Consider the following 20669-nt stretch of genomic DNA (forward strand, 5'->3'; position numbering starts at 1 on the left):
CAAGTATCCCCTAAGGTATCATAGACAACAGCATCTCCTAAGGTATCGTAGAAAACAGCATCCCCTAAGGTATCATAGGCAACAAGCAGCTCCTGAGGTATCATAGACAACAAGCAGCTCCTAAGGTATTGCATCATTGTATTTGTCTATTACTTTGTATTTGCAGCATAGTCTGTAAGTCATTGTCAAATAAAGAAAATAGAATGTTCATAGCGGAAATCAAAATCTAACTAGTCTTCAATACTGTGAGGTTTGGTTTGAAGTGTTTCTTTATTGAACCTTAGTATCCTAGAAGCATTATAACTGAAACTCACAGGACTTCATTTTTGAAATTCTGAAGATAATTCTCCAAAAATATTAATACTTATAATTTGGTAACTGGCAGCCCATTCAATAAGTTTCAATAAAATGGTATTTATTAGGCTGAATGATAACAGGAACAAAATAGCTTTTAAACTAGTGATGATGGGTAATTTTTTTTTGTTAAGGACATACATATGTCATCCTAGCTGAAGATTTCATATCCAGTTTGTAAAATATATATTTGCTAGCATTAGTGAAAACTTAAATAGTGGCTATCACTGAAATGTATGACTCATTCTTTATATTTATGGTTTATAAACAAGTAGTCATTGTAAAAGAGATTTTTCTAGACTGAAATAAAACAGAAATCTCTAGAGTTAATTCTCTTGTCTAGTTCAGATAAAAATATCCTTTTCTTTATAGCCAAGACCCAAATTTTTATCGTTTAACATAGCTTGTTTTAATTTTTTTGGATTTTCATTCCTTTTAAACTTATTTACTTATTTTCAGGGGTTGTGGATACCATGGCACACATGTGTGGGTCAGAAAAAAAAAATGAATTCAGTTCTCTCTGATTTCTTTCTCTCCCTCCCTCCTTCCCTCCCCCCCCTCTGGTTTTTTTGTTTTTTGTTTTGTTTTTTTTTTGAGACAGGATTTCTCTGTGTAGCCCTGACTGTCCAGGAACTCTCTGTGTAGACCAGGCTGGCCTTGAACTCACAGAGATCCACCTGCCTCAGCCTCTGCTCCCAAGTGCTGGGATTAAAGATGAGCACCACCATACCCAGCTCAGTTCTCTCCTTCAATCCAGTGGGTTCCAGAGATCAACTCGGGTTATCAGGCTGATGGCAGGGGCCTTTGTCACTGTCACCTCACCAGCCAGTCATGAGGACCTAATGTTTCAGACAACCAAGTTCTGTGACAGAAGCCAATGAAGACACAGGGGCACCAGACAGAATGACAGGAACAGTGGCCAGGAGAAGGGGAGGAGGACTGAGGCAAGGATCCCAGTGGAGGAGGCTGATAGGAGGCGTGGCGGCTCTGTGTGCTGTCACAGAGCACCGGAGAGCATCAGTTTAAAGAGAAAGAGGTGAAGTAGTGGCTCGGTCTATAAAGTGCTTGTTGTGCAGGCATGAGGCTCAGTCCCCAGCACACATGAAAAAGCTGGAGTTAGAAGCTCCATTTCATGAAGACAACACACTAAAAAATAAAAAAGCAGACATCTGAGGACCAGCACCTGAGGTTGACCTCTGGTGTGTACACATACGTATATTTGCACTCACACACATGGTCCCACACAAACACATGTGCGTGTACAAAAGAAAAGCTTGAGCTCACAGGTTTCTGAGGTTTCGGTCCATAGTTGGTCCTTTTGCTTTGTGCCTGGAGCCAGGCAGCATATCCTGTAGGAAGCATGTGGTAGGTAGAATAAAAATTGCTGATTTCTTGGCCAGAAAGTGAGAAAGAGAAAAAGGCAAAGGTCACGCACCTTCAGAGTACACCTCCAATGACCTAATGACCTCTCAACTGGTCCCACTTCTAACTTCTTTAAAGCAAGCAAGTGGAAAGCAAGTTTACCACATAGACCTTTGGGGAGACATGTAAGTGAAGAAGAGATGTTTGACTTAGGAGAGAGGAAGCTCCCTGAGGGTCCCTGCTCCAGGGTAGGTGCTAGGTGGCAGTCTAGAGATGGAAAGGCAGGAGGAGTAGGGTGAGGTGAGTAGTAAGGGTGTTTGTGAGCAGCTCCCTGACACACCAGTCTCTTGCAGTGAGTTCTATGAGCCTGAGGCCTTAATGATGGAAGAGGAAGGAATGGTGATTGTCGGTCTGCTGGTGGGACTCAATGTTCTGGATGCCAATCTCTGCTTAAAGGGAGAGGACTTGGATTCTCAGGTAATGTGGAATTTAGGCTTTAGTGGAATGAACTAGGTCAACAATTGTTTGCTTGAAATCTGCAAACATCTCTATATTTTGATTGGATGTAATTTTCTGTAATGATCTCCATCTGTTGCAAATCGAAGTTCTTGATGCAGGTGAGGACTGTACTTACCTGTTAGTATTCAGATAAGTATTTAGAATTTAGTTAGAGATTATGCTGGTTTAGTAAAATGGTGGTTGTAGGTTCCTCTCCAAGATCCATGCCTTCACTAGCTCTGGCTAGATGGCTGTGTTTCTAGCACCAGACATGGTTTCCCTCTTGTTGAGTGGGTCTTCAGTTCAGTGAGAAAGCTGTTGCTTACTGCCAAGGTCTCTGTGCCACTCCTGGACCCGTAGTCTATGGTGCCATGCTGGTCATTGTTTGGTTCATGTCAACCTTTCTTATAGCATCCAGGACCACATGCCTAGTGGTACCACCTACAAGGGGCTGGACCCTCCCATGTCAATCATCAATCAAGAAAATGCCTCAGGGGCTTCCCAACAGAAGCATTTCCCAGTTGTTCCCTCTTCTCAGATGATTCTAGCTTGTGTCACGTTGACAAAACAAACAAACAAGACAGGTGCAAAGGACTTAGAAATGTCAGATAAATAAGGCTGTCACTTTAGTCTAGAAGTCTAGTGTTCTCTCTCTCTCTCCCTCTCCTCTGTTTTAAAATTACTTAATACACCCAAACCTTTGATGCTTTTTATAAATACGATGATCCTCCTTTGCATTCACACACAGCTGTGGCGTGACCATCCTGAATTACAAGGCTTACAGGGCTTGTGGGGGTGAGCACCACTACATTTGATCTAAGCCTGTGCCCCTCTATTTTAATCAGGTTGGAGTGATTGACTTCTCCCTCTATCTGAAGGATGTGCAGGATCTCGACAGCGGCAGAGAGTGAGTACTGTGATGCTCACAGCCCCTCACAAGCTGGTGACGTGGGCTTGGATTTGCTTTGCGTCTTTAGCTTTGTCGAGTTAGTTTAGTTACAGAGGTGAGTCCAGTGGCATCCTGTCTGTTTCAGGAGTTGAGCTCAGAATAGAGCGTGCGTGCAGAAGTTCCCCTTTTATACCGTCTCCTTTGCCCAACGCAGCCCACTTCCTTCACCACAGGAAGCCGCTATGGTCACTTCCTTCTAAGCCATGTGGTGTGTGTGTGTGTGTGTGTGTGTGTGTGTGTGTGTGGTGTAGCATCTGGGTGGATGGAGATCAGAGGACAGCTGTGTGGACCTGGTTCTCTCCGACCACCTTTATGTGGGCTCTGGGAATTATACTCAGGTCCTCTGGCCTGCATGGCAAGTACTTTACCCACTGAACCATTGCATCAGACTCCAATTTTATTTTATTTATTTATTTTAACGACTGCTGAAAGCATCTTGAGATTTTTCTACCAATAAGGGGATAACTGAAGGACACCTGTAGTGGTTGTGTGTTGTGCAGATATACAGAACTAAATCTGAGCTACTAAATCTAAGAGAAATTTGCTCAAAGGATGATGAAATGAGAAAAGTATGATACCAAGGAATATATATATTCCTTTTTTATAAGCCAAAAAAGTTCAATATATAGTGTATGATATATATTATCTAGATATGATGGTTATATGCACAAAGGTAGACAGTCAATAAACCATTACTATGAGTTATCTCAAAGAGAAATATCAAGTAAAGAAAAAAGCAAAAGGTAAAAGAAGCAAAAAGATAGCAATGAAAAACAAAGCACCTGTGGCATGAAACCGTGTGGGATGGCCCCATTTGCATGAGCTACATATATAAAGGTGTGTGTAAAGGGACAGGAAGGGCAGTGAGATGGCTCCTCGTGGAAAGGTGCCTGCTGCCAAGCCCTACACACACACACACACACACACACACACACACACACACGACTTAGAGGAAGAAAGAGCTAGAGAGGTGGCTCAGTGGTTAAGTTGCTGCTCTTACAGGAAGCCCACATCAGGTGGCTCACAGCTGTTTATAACTCTAGTCAACAAAATCCAACACTCTCTCTGTCTTCTATGGGTATATGCATATGGTGTGCATACTGACAAACAGGAAAACACATATACGCAAAAAATGTTAAATGATTGGAATTTTTTAAAAAAGAAATTAGTCAATGAGAGGGAAAGCTCAACTGAACTATTGAGGGCTTTTACACTCTTAACTTTCCTGACCTGTAGCTTGTTCTACTGTGTTCTGAAAAGTCTTGGTTTCCTTGAGAGTGTATCCTCTTTCCTTCAGTACACTAAGACCCAGAGCCAAATGTGTGGCAGACAGGTATGTTCACTATGCACAGATGCCCATGGATTTCTGTATACACACACACACACACACACACACACACACACACACTGCCTGCAGAGGCCCAGGCAGTCAGGGTGGTCTGTCCTCAAGCCTTGCTGCTGTGTCAGATAAACCATGCTGTTTACTCCGTGTGTGGCTCTGTGTCAGGCAAGCCATGCTATTTACTCTGTGGGTGGCTTTGACGGTCTCTCTGTTTCTGAAGGTCAGGGATGGCTATATATAGGCTATACACAGTTTGACATGAATCTAAGGCTTTCTCTTTGTGTGCTCTTCTCACAGGCATGAAAGAATTACTGACGTTCTTGATCAGAAAAATTACGTGGAGGAACTTAACCGACACTTAAGGTAAGACTCGCTCATCATCAGTGCCACGGAGCTTTGCAGGGCTCTACTGTTTTAACTGTTGTGATTATGCTTTCTCTAAATGGAGAGACAAGTTGTAACCACTCAAGCCACATTTGTGTGTCCAGCCTCAAAGAGGACCCCTCCCTGATGAACAGCTTTGGGGAGACCTTGGGCTTTGTTCTGTGTTGTTGTACAGCACAAAGAGAGAAATACACAGAGCTTGGAGCTCTGCCCCTACTCCACAGCCTTGGGAAGGGGAACAAATGAAATAGTATGGGAAATGGAGGAAGAGGATAGCAGTGGTCCTCAGCCTTCCTAACACTGCAACCCTTTAATACAGCCCCTCAGCCGTAAAAGTATGTCATTGCTACTTGATAACTTGTAATTTTGCTACTGTTATTAGTCATAATGTAAATATTTCAGAGATCGAGGTTTACCAAAGAGGTTGTAACCCACAGGTTAAGAACCTCTGAGCTAGCAAACTAGATAGTTAAGAAGGCATATTGTGCTTCCAGAGTTCTGTTCCCAGTACCCACCTCAGGCAGTTCTCAACTGCCTGCAACTCCAGCTCCAGAGGGGAGCTATCATCTCTGGCATCTATGGGCACCTACACACACTCACATGAATAGAGTGTGCGTGCGTGCGTGCGTGCGTGCGTGCATGTGTGTGTCTGTGTGTGTGTTAACCAGCAGGGTCTAAATATATAGTCCTTGGCTGGTATGGAGCCTGGAATTCACAGTGACCCACCAGCCTTTGCTTCTCCAGTGCTGGGGTTAAAGGTGTGAGCCACAAGCCTGGCTTAAAATGAAGTCTTACATCTAAGGGTGGAGGAGGAAGTCTGGGGTTGTGATTCACAGACACCCTAGATTTCAGCCACATCACCAAAAAAAAAAAAAAAAGTTGAGTGAGGGATGGCAGACGTACGTGTAATTGAGTTCCTTAACATAAGTGCTTATGCTTGGCCATTAGCATTAACAATGAAGTGATCTGCCTCTCCAATTGTAGGGAGACTAAGTTGATACTTAAGTGATTTAAAATGCTTTCAGCAAAGAGGGCTTGACATCTAGTCCAGAAACTTAAGTTCTTGCTCTCGTCACAGAGAGGGCTTGTTGCTGTCATCAAACCTATTCCCCGTTTACAGAATCTTTACATTTTTCATATCTTTTCAGTATAAAAGTAGTTTAGACTATTACAGGAGTGGCTGAAGGAATGGCTAAGTGGTTGAGAGCAGTTGGTGCTCATGGCCCCAGTTCCAGGGGATCCAACCCCCTCTTCTGACTTAGAAGACACTGCCCACATGTGGAGCACATATATTCATGCAGGCAAAACATCCATACACATAAAAAGTAAATCTAGGCTGGGTGTGTTGATGCAAGCTTCTAAGCCCAGCACTTGCAAGGAAGAGGCAGGTGAATCTCTGTGAGTTCAGGACCATCCTGGTCTACATAGCAAGTTCTAGGGCAGACAGAGAAACATAACAAAGAGACACTGTCTTTTAAAAAACAAAGAAAGAAAAATTAATAAATTAATTTTTAAAAAGAATTTTCCAAAAATGTAGGAAAGGGTAAATAGGATTTAAACATTAACTTTGCAGAACTGGACAGATGGTTCACCAGTTAAGAGCATTGACTGCACTTCCCGACGTGTTCAATTCTCAGCATCTATATGCTGGCTCATAACCATCTGTAACTCTAGTTCTAGGAGCTCTATCACCCTCTTCTGAATTCTGCAGACACCAGGTATACATGTAGTACAAATGCATATGCAGGAAACATACCTGTACACAATAAAATAAATAAATAAAAATCTACCTTACAGCTGGGGCGCTGGCTTAGTGTGTGAGAACCTTGTTATACAAGGACCTGAGTTCTGAGCTCCAGTACCCACATAAAAAGCTGAGCATTGCCAGGTACATATGTAACTTCAGCCTTGGGGACATGAAATGGGCAAATCCTAGAACTTACTAGCTAACCATTCTAGCCAGTTAGTGAGCTACACATTCAGTGAGAGACCTTGTCTCAAAGGTTAGGAGAATGGAGCTAGAGCGATCACTCTGTGGTTAAGAGCAGTTCTACTCTTGCAAAGGCCCTGGATTTGGTTCTCAACACCTACAAGGCAGATCACAACTGTCTATAACTCCAATACCAGAAGCTCTGATACCCTCTACTGGCCTCCTTAGCTGCTAGGCACACAGATACATATAAGCAAAATACCCACAAATAAGTCTTTTTAAAGAGATAAAAACAAATTAAGATACCCAGTGGCAACTTCTGGCCTACACACACACACACACAGACACAGACACACACACACACACATAAACACAACTGGCAAGATTGCTCAGCAGGTAAAGGCTCCTGCTACCAAGCCTGATAACCTTGACAGGGTATGGCAGCACACACCTTTAATTCCAAAACACTTGGGAGACAGAGATAGACAGGTCTCTGAACTCAAGGCTAGCCTTGCCTGGTCTACATAGTAAGCTCCAGGTCAGCCAGGGCTACAAAGAGAGACCCTATCTCAAATTAAATTAAATTAAATTAAATTAAATTAAATTAAATTAAATTAAATTAAAGTGAGCCTGACCTCTGGACCCCATGTAGTAGTAGGAGAGAAATAACTTCCATGAGTTGTCCTCTGAGCTCTGCAGCTACACTGTGGCAAGTGACCCCTGCCAAATAAGTAAATAAATGTAATTTAATTTTTTTATTTTAAAAGACCTAATATGAATGCCAATATATTTTTTATTTTCATCTGTTACAGTGGAGGGAAATATTTTCTTTATAGCTAAATAGCTATATCAGGAGATTATTTGGAGGATAAAGTTTATTGACAATAGTTTTTTGTTGTTGTTATTTTGGGGTCTTTATGTCAAGAGTCTCTCTACATAGTCCTGGCCGTCCTGGTACTCACTGTGTAGAGCAGGCCAGTCTAGAACTCACAGGAACCCTGCCTCTGCCTCCCAAGTGCTGGGTGTGGGCCGTCACATCAGGCTGACAACATTTTAATATTCACACACATGGAGAATTCCTGCCTCCGAGTTCTGAGCAGCCCTGAGCCTTTCCTTTCATGCAGGAAGTCAGGACTATCCCTTCTCGTTCACCAGTTGGGAAAACAGTCCACTGTTTTAAGTTTATGCTGACCCCGTGCATTTATTCTCCATAGCTGCACAGTTGGGGATCTTCAGACCAAGATAGATGGCTTGGAAAAGACGAACTCAAAGCTTCAAGAAGAGGTTTGTAACTTTATCCTAAACCAAAGAATGACCCAAAGTTAAAAGAGAAGTGGTATGTATAAGCCAGACCTGTCATCCCAGCTACTTGGGGGGCTGAACCAAGAAGATTGCAAGTTGAAAGCTGCCTGGGCTAGAGAATGAGTTCAAAACCAGCCTGAACAACTTAAGGAGACCCTGACTCAAAAGTACAGGGTACTCCATGACTAGTGCTTGCCGAGTATGTGCAAGGCCCTGGGTTCCATACATTGTATGGGAAGGAAAAAGAGAGAGAGAGGTGGGTTAGTTGGTGCATCTGACCATAGCATCTCACTGGGAGGAAGGGGAGCATGACTCCCGGGAACTGCACAGGAGACAGCATCTGTGTTCCACTGTGTAGGGAGGGTTTCCTGTGAGACACTGAGGCTGATCTGAGGCAGCTCCCAGCAAGCTCGGTTTTATCACCTCTGGGCAGTGCACCATACCATCAAGTGGATGTGAAATGGGAGTTTTCTTCTCTATCCACCTCTGCTGTAGTGCCACGTGCTTCCCTGCTGTCCCAGAGAACATAGACTACCCCGGAAGCACCCCAGCCCACCCCTTCTGCTTTGGCCTCTCAGGAGCACAGGTCCAGTCTCCCCACAGTGTGCTCTTTCTCTGCTTTCTCACTAGGAAGAGAGAGACTGAAAGGACAGGAAGAAGGAGGGCTGAGGCTGAGGAAGAAGGCTTGCTGCCCGCTGCCCGGCAATCTCCCTGCTGGATACATCTTGTCTCCTGTTAGCAGGAGGGGGGTTGCTCAGCCTTGAGACTTTGCACAGGTAGTAGGAAGGAGGAGAGCTTTGAGAAGGGGCTTAAGAAGGAGCATCCTGAAGTGTAGAGGCGAGATGCAGCAGGCTGGAGGGTCTGTAAGTGAAGAACCCACCAAGGCTCACTGCAGGCTGCTCTCCTTAGGGCCTTTCAGGGGAGGGGCTCAGGACTGCGTTAGTTGAAGGATACACAGAGACAGTATTCCCAGGGGATTGCCATGTGAAGCGCCACTGCATTTAGCCCACACACCTTGCTTGGTAGGCAGGCCTTGGAGCCTCCCAGAGATAGATAGGTCTTTAAGCCTCATTCTCATGTCTCCAAGTTTATAATTTTGTTGTGGAAATTAAGTCAGCTTATTGTGATATAAATACTCATGAAGAAGCACTGGGGGAGGGGCTGGAGGCTTGGTTAACTTGAGAACAAGGCACTGCTCCCAGGCAGTTGGCATGCTTCAGCTGGAGATCTGATTGTACTCTTAAAACTCAGGGGCTGGGTGTTTTTTTCAGCAGACTGTAGAAAAAGGCTTGTTTTAGAGAAACCTTCACAGAGGAATAGGAAGTAGCTGATGGCTGTCGCCTGCTTCTTCCCCTTTGACAACTAACACCTCCAGGGCCTTCAGCTGTGTTTCTTATGCACAGCAGTTATTGAGAAACTTCAGTCTGAGGTCTTAGGACAACTCTGAAGGGTTTTAGAGGGCAGTTCAGTGTCTCAGGATCCTCCACTGAGGAAAACTGAACACATGGCTTACTTCTCGCTCCTCCTCTTCTACAAGCTGGAGTAGGGAGGGGTCTGGCGTCTGTGTTGTCCATCTCCTTTGCCTCCCATGATATTTGCTTACTAGACACATGCATGAATGAATCCAACTATTCTTCCCTTAAGCCACAGTGACACATCTCAGGAGAGAAAGGTTCCTCTGGGGCCTATTTCTGATGACTTAAGTTTGATTCTTTGCTCCAGAATCTTTAGTCTCCCTTGACAATAACATATATTTCTGCTTATCAAGAAGCTGAGCATGAGAACTGGGGTGATGGCTCAGTGGGAAGTGCTTCCTCCATAGCATGAGGGGCTGAGGTGGCATCTCCTGCCCCTGAGTCAAAGCCCCGCACCACTGCATGTGCCTGAACCACAGTGCTGGGAAGGAAGCACAGACAGGCAGATCTGTGGGCTTGCCAGGCCAGCAAGTCTAGCCAGACAGCACACTCCAGGTTCAGGGAGAGCCCCTGCCTCAGAAACCACGGTGGAACAATGGAGACCCCCACTGTCAACCTTTGGCATTCACATGTGCATACACAGGCAAGGGTGTGTACACACATGCAACAACAAACAGGGCTAGGAGTAGTAGCATGCTGTACTAATCTCAGTACATGGAAGGCAGAGGCAAGCGTGGCTCTGTGAGTTCCAGGCCAGCCAGGAGCTACACAGTGAGACCCCCATCCCAAGAAACAAGAAAACACGCTGAGATCCCTTTGCCTCCCATAGCGTAAATAGTCCTCATTTTACACATTTGGGGCCTGCTTGACTTTCTTAAATTACTGATGAGAGTGTACCATACAACATATCCTCCTTCTGTTGGTATAAGAACTTCTCAAGTCATTAAAAGCTATTCTAAATGTTTGAGTAATGGCAGATTTCTGTTTGGTGCTTCTATAGTAGTGGATAATTTATTTATATGTGTATGTACATAAATTTTCACTCACATGAAGCATGAAGTAACTGATTTTGCAATGTGGGAAAAAATTGGAGAGGGTACAGAAAGCCAAGACGGGGCGGATGCAGCAGAGGTTTTACTGCATAGATGTCTCTGGAAGTTTGAGCCATACATTTCCTGTTTAAAGCAAGGAAATAAAATACCAGGTGTTAGGGTATGTCATAAACTGTGCAGAAGCTAAGTAAGTGTCAGCTCTTAATATGGGCAGCAAGATTAATTTTAAAAAAATGTAAGAAATCTTTCTTAATCAGCTTTCAGCTGCAACAGACCGAATTTGTTCCCTTCAAGAAGAACAGCAGCAGCTGAGAGAGCAGAATGAATTGATTCGAGAAAGAAGCGAGAAGAGTGTGGAGGTGAGAGGCTAACCTAGCAACTGGGTCGTCTGTTTTTACTCTCTCTCTCTCTCTCTCTCTCTCTCTCTCTCTCTCTCTCACACACACACACACATATACACGCACACGCACACACACACGTGCCATTAGTTTCAAGCTTGTAGTTAATCCTTGGCATTGGGGGGAAGCTTCAGGGTCTCCCTAAGAATATTGAGTCTCTTATATAAAGTGTCATCACAGTCACAGATTGCCTGCACATGTCCTTGAGGATGCTTTAGACCTCTCTAGATGACCTGTGGAAATGGTGGCCATCCTGGCTTTTCTGGGGAGGAAAGACTGAGCCTTTGCTGTGCAGAAGAATTGCTTTCACTGTTTCCACTGCCTGGTTGCTGAGCCTCCAAAGAGCAAGGCCAGCTATGATTTAACTGCCTCGGTTTCCAGAGTGTAGAAAAGGTATCTTGTATGGTCAGTACTCTGGGGTTCCAGTTTGTTCTTTTAACTTTGGCTCAGTGCTGAGTGGGCTGTCATTCTGTCCCTGCCCCATGGCTGGGCACAGCCTTCCTCCTGCACTGCATCTGTAAGCTACGAGGTTGCTGCTCTGCCTCAGCTGGTGGCTTACGGTTAGAGTTCCAGTCTGAGTTACCGCAGTGCTAGGTGAGGATGGCAGTAAATGCAGTGTGATGGTTCAAATGGGAGCCTTTCCCCCCAGGAATTCTTGTCCTGTTGTAAAGAAAATTAACTAAACCGTTATACCATTTAACTCGTTATAAAACTCTGTTGGGTTATCCACTGTGTAGTGCTCCTGTGAGTCTGTCATTAAAGAGGCAGAAGCAGGAGGACCACAAGTTCAAGTCCTGCCTGTGGTATATAGTGAGACACTGTTGCACAGTCATACAAAATATATTGGTCTGCTGGCATCTTTCGTCTTTCAGGTTATTACATCTTTAAGATCCATCATGTTTAAAGGGTAGGAAATTATCCTTTTGTTGTTGTTAAGGATTGTGACATAGTTTGAAGTGTATTGTTACTAGTCCACTTACCAACAGTGAGTCGTTCTTGGTGTTCTTGTTTCATTCAGATAACAAAACAGGACACCAAAGTTGAACTGGAGACTTACAAGCAGACCCGGCAGGGCCTGGATGAAATGTACAGCGATGTGTGGAAACAGCTGAAGGAAGAGAAGAAAGTCCGACTGGTGAGACCCAGGGCCTTAGGAAGAGTCTGTCAGCTGCCCTCCAGATGAAACCTGTCTACACCCCACATGCATACTCACACCTGCTGGCACTCCTAGAAAGCCAGAAATTGTCTTTTTTAGCTCATGTCTACCCTGCAGTTCTGTGTCATCATTTGTGTCTGTTCCCATAGTCTTGAGTCTTCTCTAGCGGCTGCTATGAGACCAGTTCTGGCTCCTCTGCCACAGGCTCTGGCCCACTTGTTTCCATGCTGTGCACTGGTAGCCGCAGTTCCTTTCTGAACCCAGTTCTTCTGTGTGCTTTCTTGTCTTGCCTTCCTAGAATACATATGGGACACTGTGTCCTGAGGTACCCAGGATAGAAAGAGCTATTTCAGAATGGTGGTAACTGTTCCATGATAAAGTCTAAAGTATTCAGAAACTGTAGTCTTGCTCCCTGAGGTCTCCTGGTACTCAGCCACAAGCTAAGCGATCCTGCAGTACATGGGTTCTGTTTTCCAGTTTGAGACCTGACTTCTAGAACTCTAAGCTCATGTTGCCAAGTCAATGTGCATCACCCAACGTTGAAGGCCACATACCTCTGGATTATCTCAGCCCACCAGCTTCCCAAGTAATGACAGGAGGCTTTATTAATTATGAAAGTTCAGGCCTTATTAGCTTAGGCTAGTTCCTTTTTTTTAAATATTTATTTATTTATTTTATGTATATGAGTACACTGTCGCTGTCTTCAGACACACCAGAAGAGGACATTGCATCCCATTACAGATGGTTGTGAGCCACCATGTGGTTGCTGGGAATTGAGCTCAGAACCTCTGGAAGAACAGTGGGTGCTCTTAACCACTGAGCCATCTCTCCATCCCCTTAGGCTAGTTCCTAACTAGCTTTTATAACTTAAGTTAACCCATTTATATTAATTTACATTCCGCCACATGGCTTTTTACCGCCTCAATTTCTACCTTTGCCAGAGTTCCTGTCTCTGCTGGAAGTCCTACCTGTTCTTTCCTTTGCTGTAGGCCATCAGCTCTTTATTAAACCAATCGGGGGCTGGAGATATGGCTCAGTGGTTAAGAGCACTGACTGCACTTCCAGAGGTTCTGAGTTCAAATCCCAGCAACCACATGGTGGCTCACAACCATCTGTAATGAGATCTGATGCCCTCTTCTGGTGTGTCTGAAGACAGCTCCAGTGTACTCATATATAATAAATAAATCTTTAAAAAAAAATTAAAAAAAAATAAAATAAACCAATCAGAAGGTGTTGGGAGTTTATAAGATGTGCTGCAGCTGCCTGTAATCAGATCTCTGCCAGTACAGAAACTTTGCGTTTGAATAACACAAAGACAACCTTTACATGGTGCACAAAAAGATCACCCCAGCATTGACTTGATACAGAGCCAGCTCTCACTCCACCATAAGAAAAGGGGGACAAAGAGCCAGGTGTGGTAGTGCTGCACTCCCAATAACTCAGGAGCTGAGGCAGGAGGATTATGAGTTAAAGGCCAGCTTAGGTTACACAGTTAAGACTCTTCTCCAAACTGAAAAGAGGGAAGAGAGAGGAACAAAGGAGGAAAGAGAAGGAGGAAGGACAGAGGGAAGGAGGAATGAATGAATGAATGAATGAATGAATGAAATCCCATCAGACTTTGCTCCACCTTGCACCCCTGCCCTGTCCTGCAGTGGCTCATAGTCACTGCCCACGCTCACACCTTCATTCAGTGTGACCCCACCTCTGCCTCAGTGCTTCTCCTTGTACATGTTTTTAAAGGAACTAGAAAAGGAACTGGAGTTACAGATCGGAATGAAGACCGAGATGGAAATCGCCATGAAGTTACTGGAGAAGGACACCCATGAGAAGCAGGACACACTTGTTGCCCTCCGCCAGCAGCTGGAGGAAGTCAAAGCAATTAACTTACAGATGTTTCACAAAGTTCAGGTGAGAGCTGGCCTTGGGTCTCTACCGCTCACACACAACACACACACTGATGCCTTCCAGTGCTGTCTTCCTTCCTACAGAGTATACAGACAAGCCTAATCCTCAGCTCCCATGTTAGTGTAGTGTTTTGGTTTGTTTGTTTGAGACAGGGTCTCATGTATAGCCTCGGCTGCCCTGGAACTCACAACATAGACCAGGCTAACCTCAAACTCAGAGTTCCACCTGCCTCTGCCTTCTGAATGCTGTGCACTGCTGTGTCTGCTGCATATATTTATTTTTATGTATGTGTATACATGTGTGTCTGTATGAGTACATGCATACATGTGTGTGCAAGTTCCTGAGGAGGCCAACCAAATATCTCAGATTCCTTAGAGCATTTGTCAGCTGCCCAGTGTGGGTGCTGGGCCCTCTTGACAAACTGTCTGTTTTAAGTTTTTACAGTTTTTTCAGGTTTTGGGTCATGCAGAGACGTGTGTGTGAAGGAAAAGTGCTCTAATAATCTACTAGAATGTCTTTGAACATGGAAGCTTCTCTGTAACAGGGTGAGCCCTACAGTCACTCAGAGACCTAGGCAGCCCTGTGGTTGTGCCTCTGAGAGAGAAGAGGAAAAGGAGCCTTTAGAGCCAGCCAGCCAAACTCTGTCTCTGAGTGAGAGGGAGGCTGTACACACTGCCTGTGACATGCTCCGTGGGGATGCTGAACAGTGTAGCTGTGGGGCTCCAGGAGCCCCATCTTTTCTGGGCTGCAGCCTGGCAAAAGAGAATATTTGTTGGTGGACATATAGTTGTCTGTCTATAGTTAGGCCCAAGATTGGTGCTGGGAAATTCCATCCAGTTGCTGTATTCTCCTCAAAGGCCACAGGCTCTGGCTGATGGCCAGGAACTCTCCAGCAGCCCACGTGACCCATGAGCTGGAAGCCAACTGTCTGTCTCACATCGGCCCATCACAGCCTATGATGATGAGGTAGACACAGATTATGCAGTGTAGAGGACCAATTTGGAAAAGAGACAAGCATACTGTCTGAGTAGGAACTGCCAATACCACAGCCCCAAACAGTGGACTTTGTTTCTGCTTCTGAAAGGACTTTTGTGTCACCAGAGGGCCACCACGATCCTTGGCCACATTCTGAAGGAGTTCGGGGAGTATCTTTCTCGAAGATAAACAGCTTTGATGGCTAGCTTCTTGCTGGTGTCAATTTGCTAGCCTGGCATTTCTAATAGGAACCATATTACTAAGTATTTCTCATAGCAGATTCTTGACTCATTGGCAGTGTTGTCGCCTCTGTCACAGGTTCTGGTCATTTCCCTCCCAATTTCAGTGAATGCACGTCTCCCTCTTGAGCACTGCTTTGCATGACTGTCAGGGTCTGGGTCTACATGTGTGTCTGTGTGTCTCTGTTTTATTAATGACAGATCATCCAAAATCCTAGACTTACGTAGAAGAACTGGGGTCTGATTTTCATTTCATGAATATGCATGTATCCTAGGCAGGTGCTCTGCCAGTTATCCATTCCTCCAACCTGCATGAGCTGATTTACAGGGCCTTTATGGCCTAGTGTTTTGTCTTTTTTGTTTGTTTTGTTTTGTTTATTACCATATATACCTGGCTGTACTGAGACTCTGTATGTAGACCAGGTTTGCCTCTGCCTCCCAAGTGCCGGGATTACAGGTATGTGCCTCCATGCCTAGTCTAGTGTTTAGCCTTCTATGTTGAAGGGTCAAGAGCAGTTGCTCGTCCAGCTCCTTCTCCTGGATGTGCTGTGTGTGTCTCTGCAAACTAGTAGGCTTTGGCCTAGACACTGCCTTCTTTCAGAACTTTGCTCAAGCAGCACAGAGCACTGATAGCTGCTGGCACTCTTACCCCCCAGGCACCTCTCCTGGAGTGGTAACAGTACTGTCACTGTCTTCCAAGTTTGGGTGACAGGGTTTACTAACTGCTTTGCATAACTGGCAAGAATCACCAACTTTCCAGCTTGTCACATCAGCGTTGACAGGGCCAACTTCATGCATGCAGCCTTTGCCTTTAAGAGCAGCACTCCCATCTGGGCCATCACGTCTGTCCTACTGATCAGCAGTGCTAACAGAGGTATAGGCAAGTAGTGACTGTGGGACCTCCCCTGAGGTGAGGAGAGTGGCCAGTCTTGTGCATTTCACCTGTGGCATCCTCATTAACTCTGCAGGGTGCTAACAAGACTGAACTGAATTAAGCCATAGAATACCCAGGTGGCATCAGGGTTGATCATGTCGGAACCGCCCCACACTGGGGTCAGAAGTGTCATTGATAAGGCAGGTCCCCCTCGCTCTTGTTACCCTGTCTTCTCTGCATTTCCTCTGTGGCTCTTTGTTTGAGCTGAACTACAGATAATGTGCTGTTTCGTCATTTTCTTCAGTGCTTTCCTTACTGTAAGCGTCTGTCCGAGAACACCATCTGTGTTCCTTAGAACTTCCTTCTTGCAGCTTCTCTGTAGCCTGTCCCTTTACAGCTTGTCTTTTGTGACTTCAGAGTGTTCCTTCCTGCTTCCTGGTACTGGGTACCTGTTCTGATTAAAACTGGGACACAGTGCGTCTCACAGACATGGCTGAGGAATTGCCCTGCCTCTGACTGGTTCTTCAGCCCCCAGGCAGTCTCTTCTCTTCTGATCATCCCTTTCTTGATAGGAAACTTAGGCTGACAAGGCCTCCCTGAGAACCATCAAGGGGACACATGAACTGGCAGGTATGCTCAGGCTCTGAGGATTCTTAGGAGCAGAGTTCACACTGACTCCAGCGAGCCAACCCCAGTACCTGTCCCCTTTGTTCTTCCATTGCCAGAGCTGGAGCCTTGACCTGGTTCGTCTTCCTGGGCTCTAGGGAAGAACAGCCATTAATGAAATACTCTCGAGAGTGTCGTAGAGTATGTGTTAACAGTGAGGCCTGTACGTCATGCAGAGGTGTGGAGGAGAGGTGGGCAGCTTACACCCTCCTCTCCTTGCTTTGATAGAGTGCAGAGAGCAGTTTACAGCAGAAGAATGAAGCCATCGCGTCTTTTGAAGAAAAAACCACTCAGGTGATGTCCAGCATGAAACAAATGGAGGAAAGGTAATCACTTCCCTGGTAGACAGGCCATCTCTAGAAGATTCTGAGCATCCTTGGGCCTAGAGATAGATCCCACTGAGAAGTACAGAAGAGTCGGGTGACTATTCTTCCTTGGCCGTTCTCTGCCTTGGGATATAGCAGCCTGGCCTAAGCAGTGTTCTGTCAGTCATTCAGGCTTCTGACCACTCCATGAGTGTTCTCTCAGGATTTGAAATTAGACAAAGAGTGGATTACCATTGTCACCTACAAATATCAGATCAGCAGTGGATCAAAGTAGAGTTCCAGGAACTAAGAGGTGGCTCAGCAGTTAAGAGCACTTACTGTTCTTGCAGAAGACCCCAGTTCATTCCCAGCACTGGGTAGTTCATAATGACCTTTAACTCCAGCTCTGTAAGATCTTCTGGCCTCTGCAGACTCCAACACACAATACACACACATATTCACAAAAATAAATTTAAAAAAAAAATGATAGCATCCCAAACAGACCTTCACAGATGTGGCCAGCTGCTTTTTGAGAGATGCTGATGCCAAACGAAGGTTGTTTGCTAAATAGTGTCAGAGCAATTGGTACTTCATCTGCAAACAATGACTCTCAACCCATGCCTCTCATATGATACAACAGGTGCCTCAAAGGAGAGAGTAAATGTCAATGTAAAACTAAAACCTGTAAGTCCTTTAGAAGGAAACAGGAAACTCTGCATGACCTATGTCTTAGTTAGAGTTTCTTTTGCCGTGAAGAGAAACCATGACCATGGCACTTCTTAAAAAGGAAAACATTTAACTGGGGCTGGCTTACAGTTTCAGAGGTTTAGTCCATTATCAGCATGGCGGGAAGCATGGTGGCAGGCAGGCAGACATGGCGATGGAGAAGGAGCTGAGAGTTTTACAACTGGATGTGCAGGCAGCAAGGAGAGAGATATGCTGGGCCTGGCTTGAGCATTTGAAACTCCAAAGTCCACTGCCAGTGGTGCACCTTCTCCAACACAGCCACACCTCCTAACCTCTGCCTGCCAGGTAGTGCCTCTCCCGAATGACCAAGCATGCAAATATATGAGCCTTTGAGACCATTTCTCTTCAAACCACCACAACCTACAAGAGAAAAACTGGGTGAATTTAGACTGTATCAAAATTCTAAACTTACTAGGCAAGGTGTCACAAGCCTGTAATTCCAGTACTCAGGAGACAGAGGCAGGTGGATCTCTTGAGTTAAAAGCCAGCCTGGTCTACAGAGTGAGTTCCAGGTCAACCAGGGCTACACAGAGAAAGCTTGTCTCAAAAATCCAAAAGAAAAAAAAAGTAATGATATTGTGGTGGTTCAAACACACTTGGCCCAGGAAATGGCACTATTAGGAGTTTGTCCTTGTTGGAGGAAGGGCATTACTGTGGAAGTGGTCTTTGATACCTTCCTCCTAGCTACCTGGAAGCTAGTCTTCTCCAGTTGGCCTTTGGAACAAGATGTAGAATTCTAAACTCCACCACCACCATGCATGCCTGGACACTCTATTCTTCTTGTCGTGATGATAATAGACTGAACTTCAGAACCAGTAAGCCAGCCCCAATTAAATATTGTCCCTTATAAGAGTTGCCTTGGTCATGGTGTCTCTTTACAGCAATAAAACCCTAAGACAAATATCAATAAAATAATACTTTAAACTTTCATCCTATGAAAGGTAGTTAAAAGAATTAAAAGGAATTCTTCTGACTTTAGTGGAAATTTGCAGATAATATCTGACAATGAACTGTAGTAGACTATATAAAGAACCCAGCAAACCAAACAATTCAACTAGAAACAGATGGAGCTGGGGGGAATGGCTCTGCAGTTAGCAGGGCTTGCCATGGGAGAGCATAAATAAGGACCTGAATTCATATCCCCAGAGCCCACATAAAGCTATGGGCAGTAGCACAAATCTATAAAAATGGAGTGCCTGTGGCTGGATAGGAGGCAAAGAAAGCCAAGTCTGTGGAAGTCTGTGGACCAGCAAGCCCTGTGCACACAGTGGCAAGTAACGGACCTGTCTCAGTAAGATGGCCTCAGATTGACACCTCAGGTAGTCCTCTAACCTCCACGTGCACATGCCTTCAATCCTAGCACTTACCAGGCAGGGGCAGGAGGATTTCTGAGTTCAAGGCCAGCCTAGTCTGAGTTCCAGGACAGCCGGAGATACACAGAGAAACCTGTCTTGAAAACTTAAAAAAAAAACCGGGGGGGGGGGAGGAGTATCCATTCATCCATCATTTAAATACCTGGTCAGCTGACGAGCTGTGCATGGTGGTGCACACCTGTGTGTGGTGTACACTGAGGCAAAGGTAGGAAGATCATGAGTTTGAAACCAGTCTGAACTAGATAGCAACTTCAAGGCATACCTAAGCTATAGAGCAAGACACTATCTCAGGAAAAAAAGGAAGAGAGAGAGAGGGAGAGGGAGAGAGGGGAGGGGAGGGGAAAAGAGAGGAGAAGAGAGAAGAGGAGAGAGAGAAAGGAGAGAGGAAGGGAGGGAAAGTTACAGCTCGAGCTGAAAGTTTTTAGTTAGTAGCAGTGAGCCTTTCCTTACAAAGATGGAATCTGTGTGTGCTTGGCATTGCCTCCAGGTTACAGCAGGCGGACCAGGCCAGGCAGGGGGCAGAAGAGCGGAGCCACAAGCTGCAGCAGGAGCTCAGCGGAAGGGTCAGTGCCCTGCAGCTACAGCTGTCTCAGCTGCGGGACCAATGGTGAGGACCAAGAACAGGCGGCTCCCTACCTTTCTTCTTGTCTCCAGCAAGATAGGAGATAGCCAGTCCCCCACCTGAGTTCACCCTTGATAGGTTAACGTGAGTGTATGTCAGGTATAACACCCAAACATGGTAAACACATGAGAACTGAGCAGGCAGGCTCCAGGAGCCGACTGAGAGTCAGGGTCCAGCCAAACTCACCCCTGACCTTGGTCCCTTTCTCCTCACCCTTTGGTATTTTCCCGTCTACTGAGTGTGGGCTGTAAGAAGTCAGATGATACTGCACTTTGTTGCTGCTTGGGTCCTTGTATAGTCATCAGTGTTTTCCTCTCATTGGTATCATAACCAAGTATGTACCTGGCAAGCTCCTAGTCTTTTGGGGGCTCAGGTAGCCGTAGAGGAGGACGAGGCGGCAGCAGCATGGTTTCACCCTATGTAAAAATGTTGATGTTCATGTGGTCATTCAGATAGTTCCCCATATCTTGTATGGTAGATTGTGGGTCTTCCATGGAAATCTCCCACTGAAACTAACTGTAGTTCACTTTTGGGGAAACAACAGCTCAGGTCTAGAGAAAGAACTGAAGTCAGAAAAAGAACAAAGACAAGCTCTCCAGAGAGAACTACAGCGTGAGAAAGACACCTCCTGTCTGCTCCAGACGGAGCTACAGCAAGTGGAAGGCCTGAAGAAGGTAAGAGCTGCCTGTGGCCAACACACCAGCCTCCAGCACTGGGCCCTCTCCAAAAACTCCATGAAAGGCAGTCCCTCCCCTGCTTCTGTGTGGGAGCAGGATCTGGGGCAGTATTCACCCCAACAGAGAGTCTGTCCTAAGAGGCAA

At 45.4% G+C, this 20669-nt stretch overlaps 1 protein-coding gene across 1 annotated transcript in view; it reads left to right on the top strand.

The window, feature by feature from the left end:
* Window positions 1-20669, top strand: part of Rufy1 (RUN and FYVE domain containing 1) — a 42920-nt gene that overhangs the window by 12261 nt on the left and 9990 nt on the right. Inside the window, exons 5-14 of the mRNA XM_028775859.1 lie at window positions 2070-2193; window positions 3060-3121; window positions 4803-4868; window positions 8034-8103; window positions 10846-10947; window positions 12005-12121; window positions 13883-14050; window positions 17030-17127; window positions 19714-19833; window positions 20393-20522. Coding sequence (XP_028631692.1) covers window positions 2070-2193; window positions 3060-3121; window positions 4803-4868; window positions 8034-8103; window positions 10846-10947; window positions 12005-12121; window positions 13883-14050; window positions 17030-17127; window positions 19714-19833; window positions 20393-20522 — 1057 coding nt within the window. The remainder of the gene's footprint in view (window positions 1-2069; window positions 2194-3059; window positions 3122-4802; window positions 4869-8033; window positions 8104-10845; window positions 10948-12004; window positions 12122-13882; window positions 14051-17029; window positions 17128-19713; window positions 19834-20392; window positions 20523-20669) is intronic.

Source organism: Grammomys surdaster, unplaced genomic scaffold (assembly GCF_004785775.1).
Source record: "Grammomys surdaster isolate TR1022 unplaced genomic scaffold, NIH_TR_1.0 262, whole genome shotgun sequence".
Lineage (NCBI taxonomy): Eukaryota > Metazoa > Chordata > Mammalia > Rodentia > Muridae > Grammomys > Grammomys surdaster.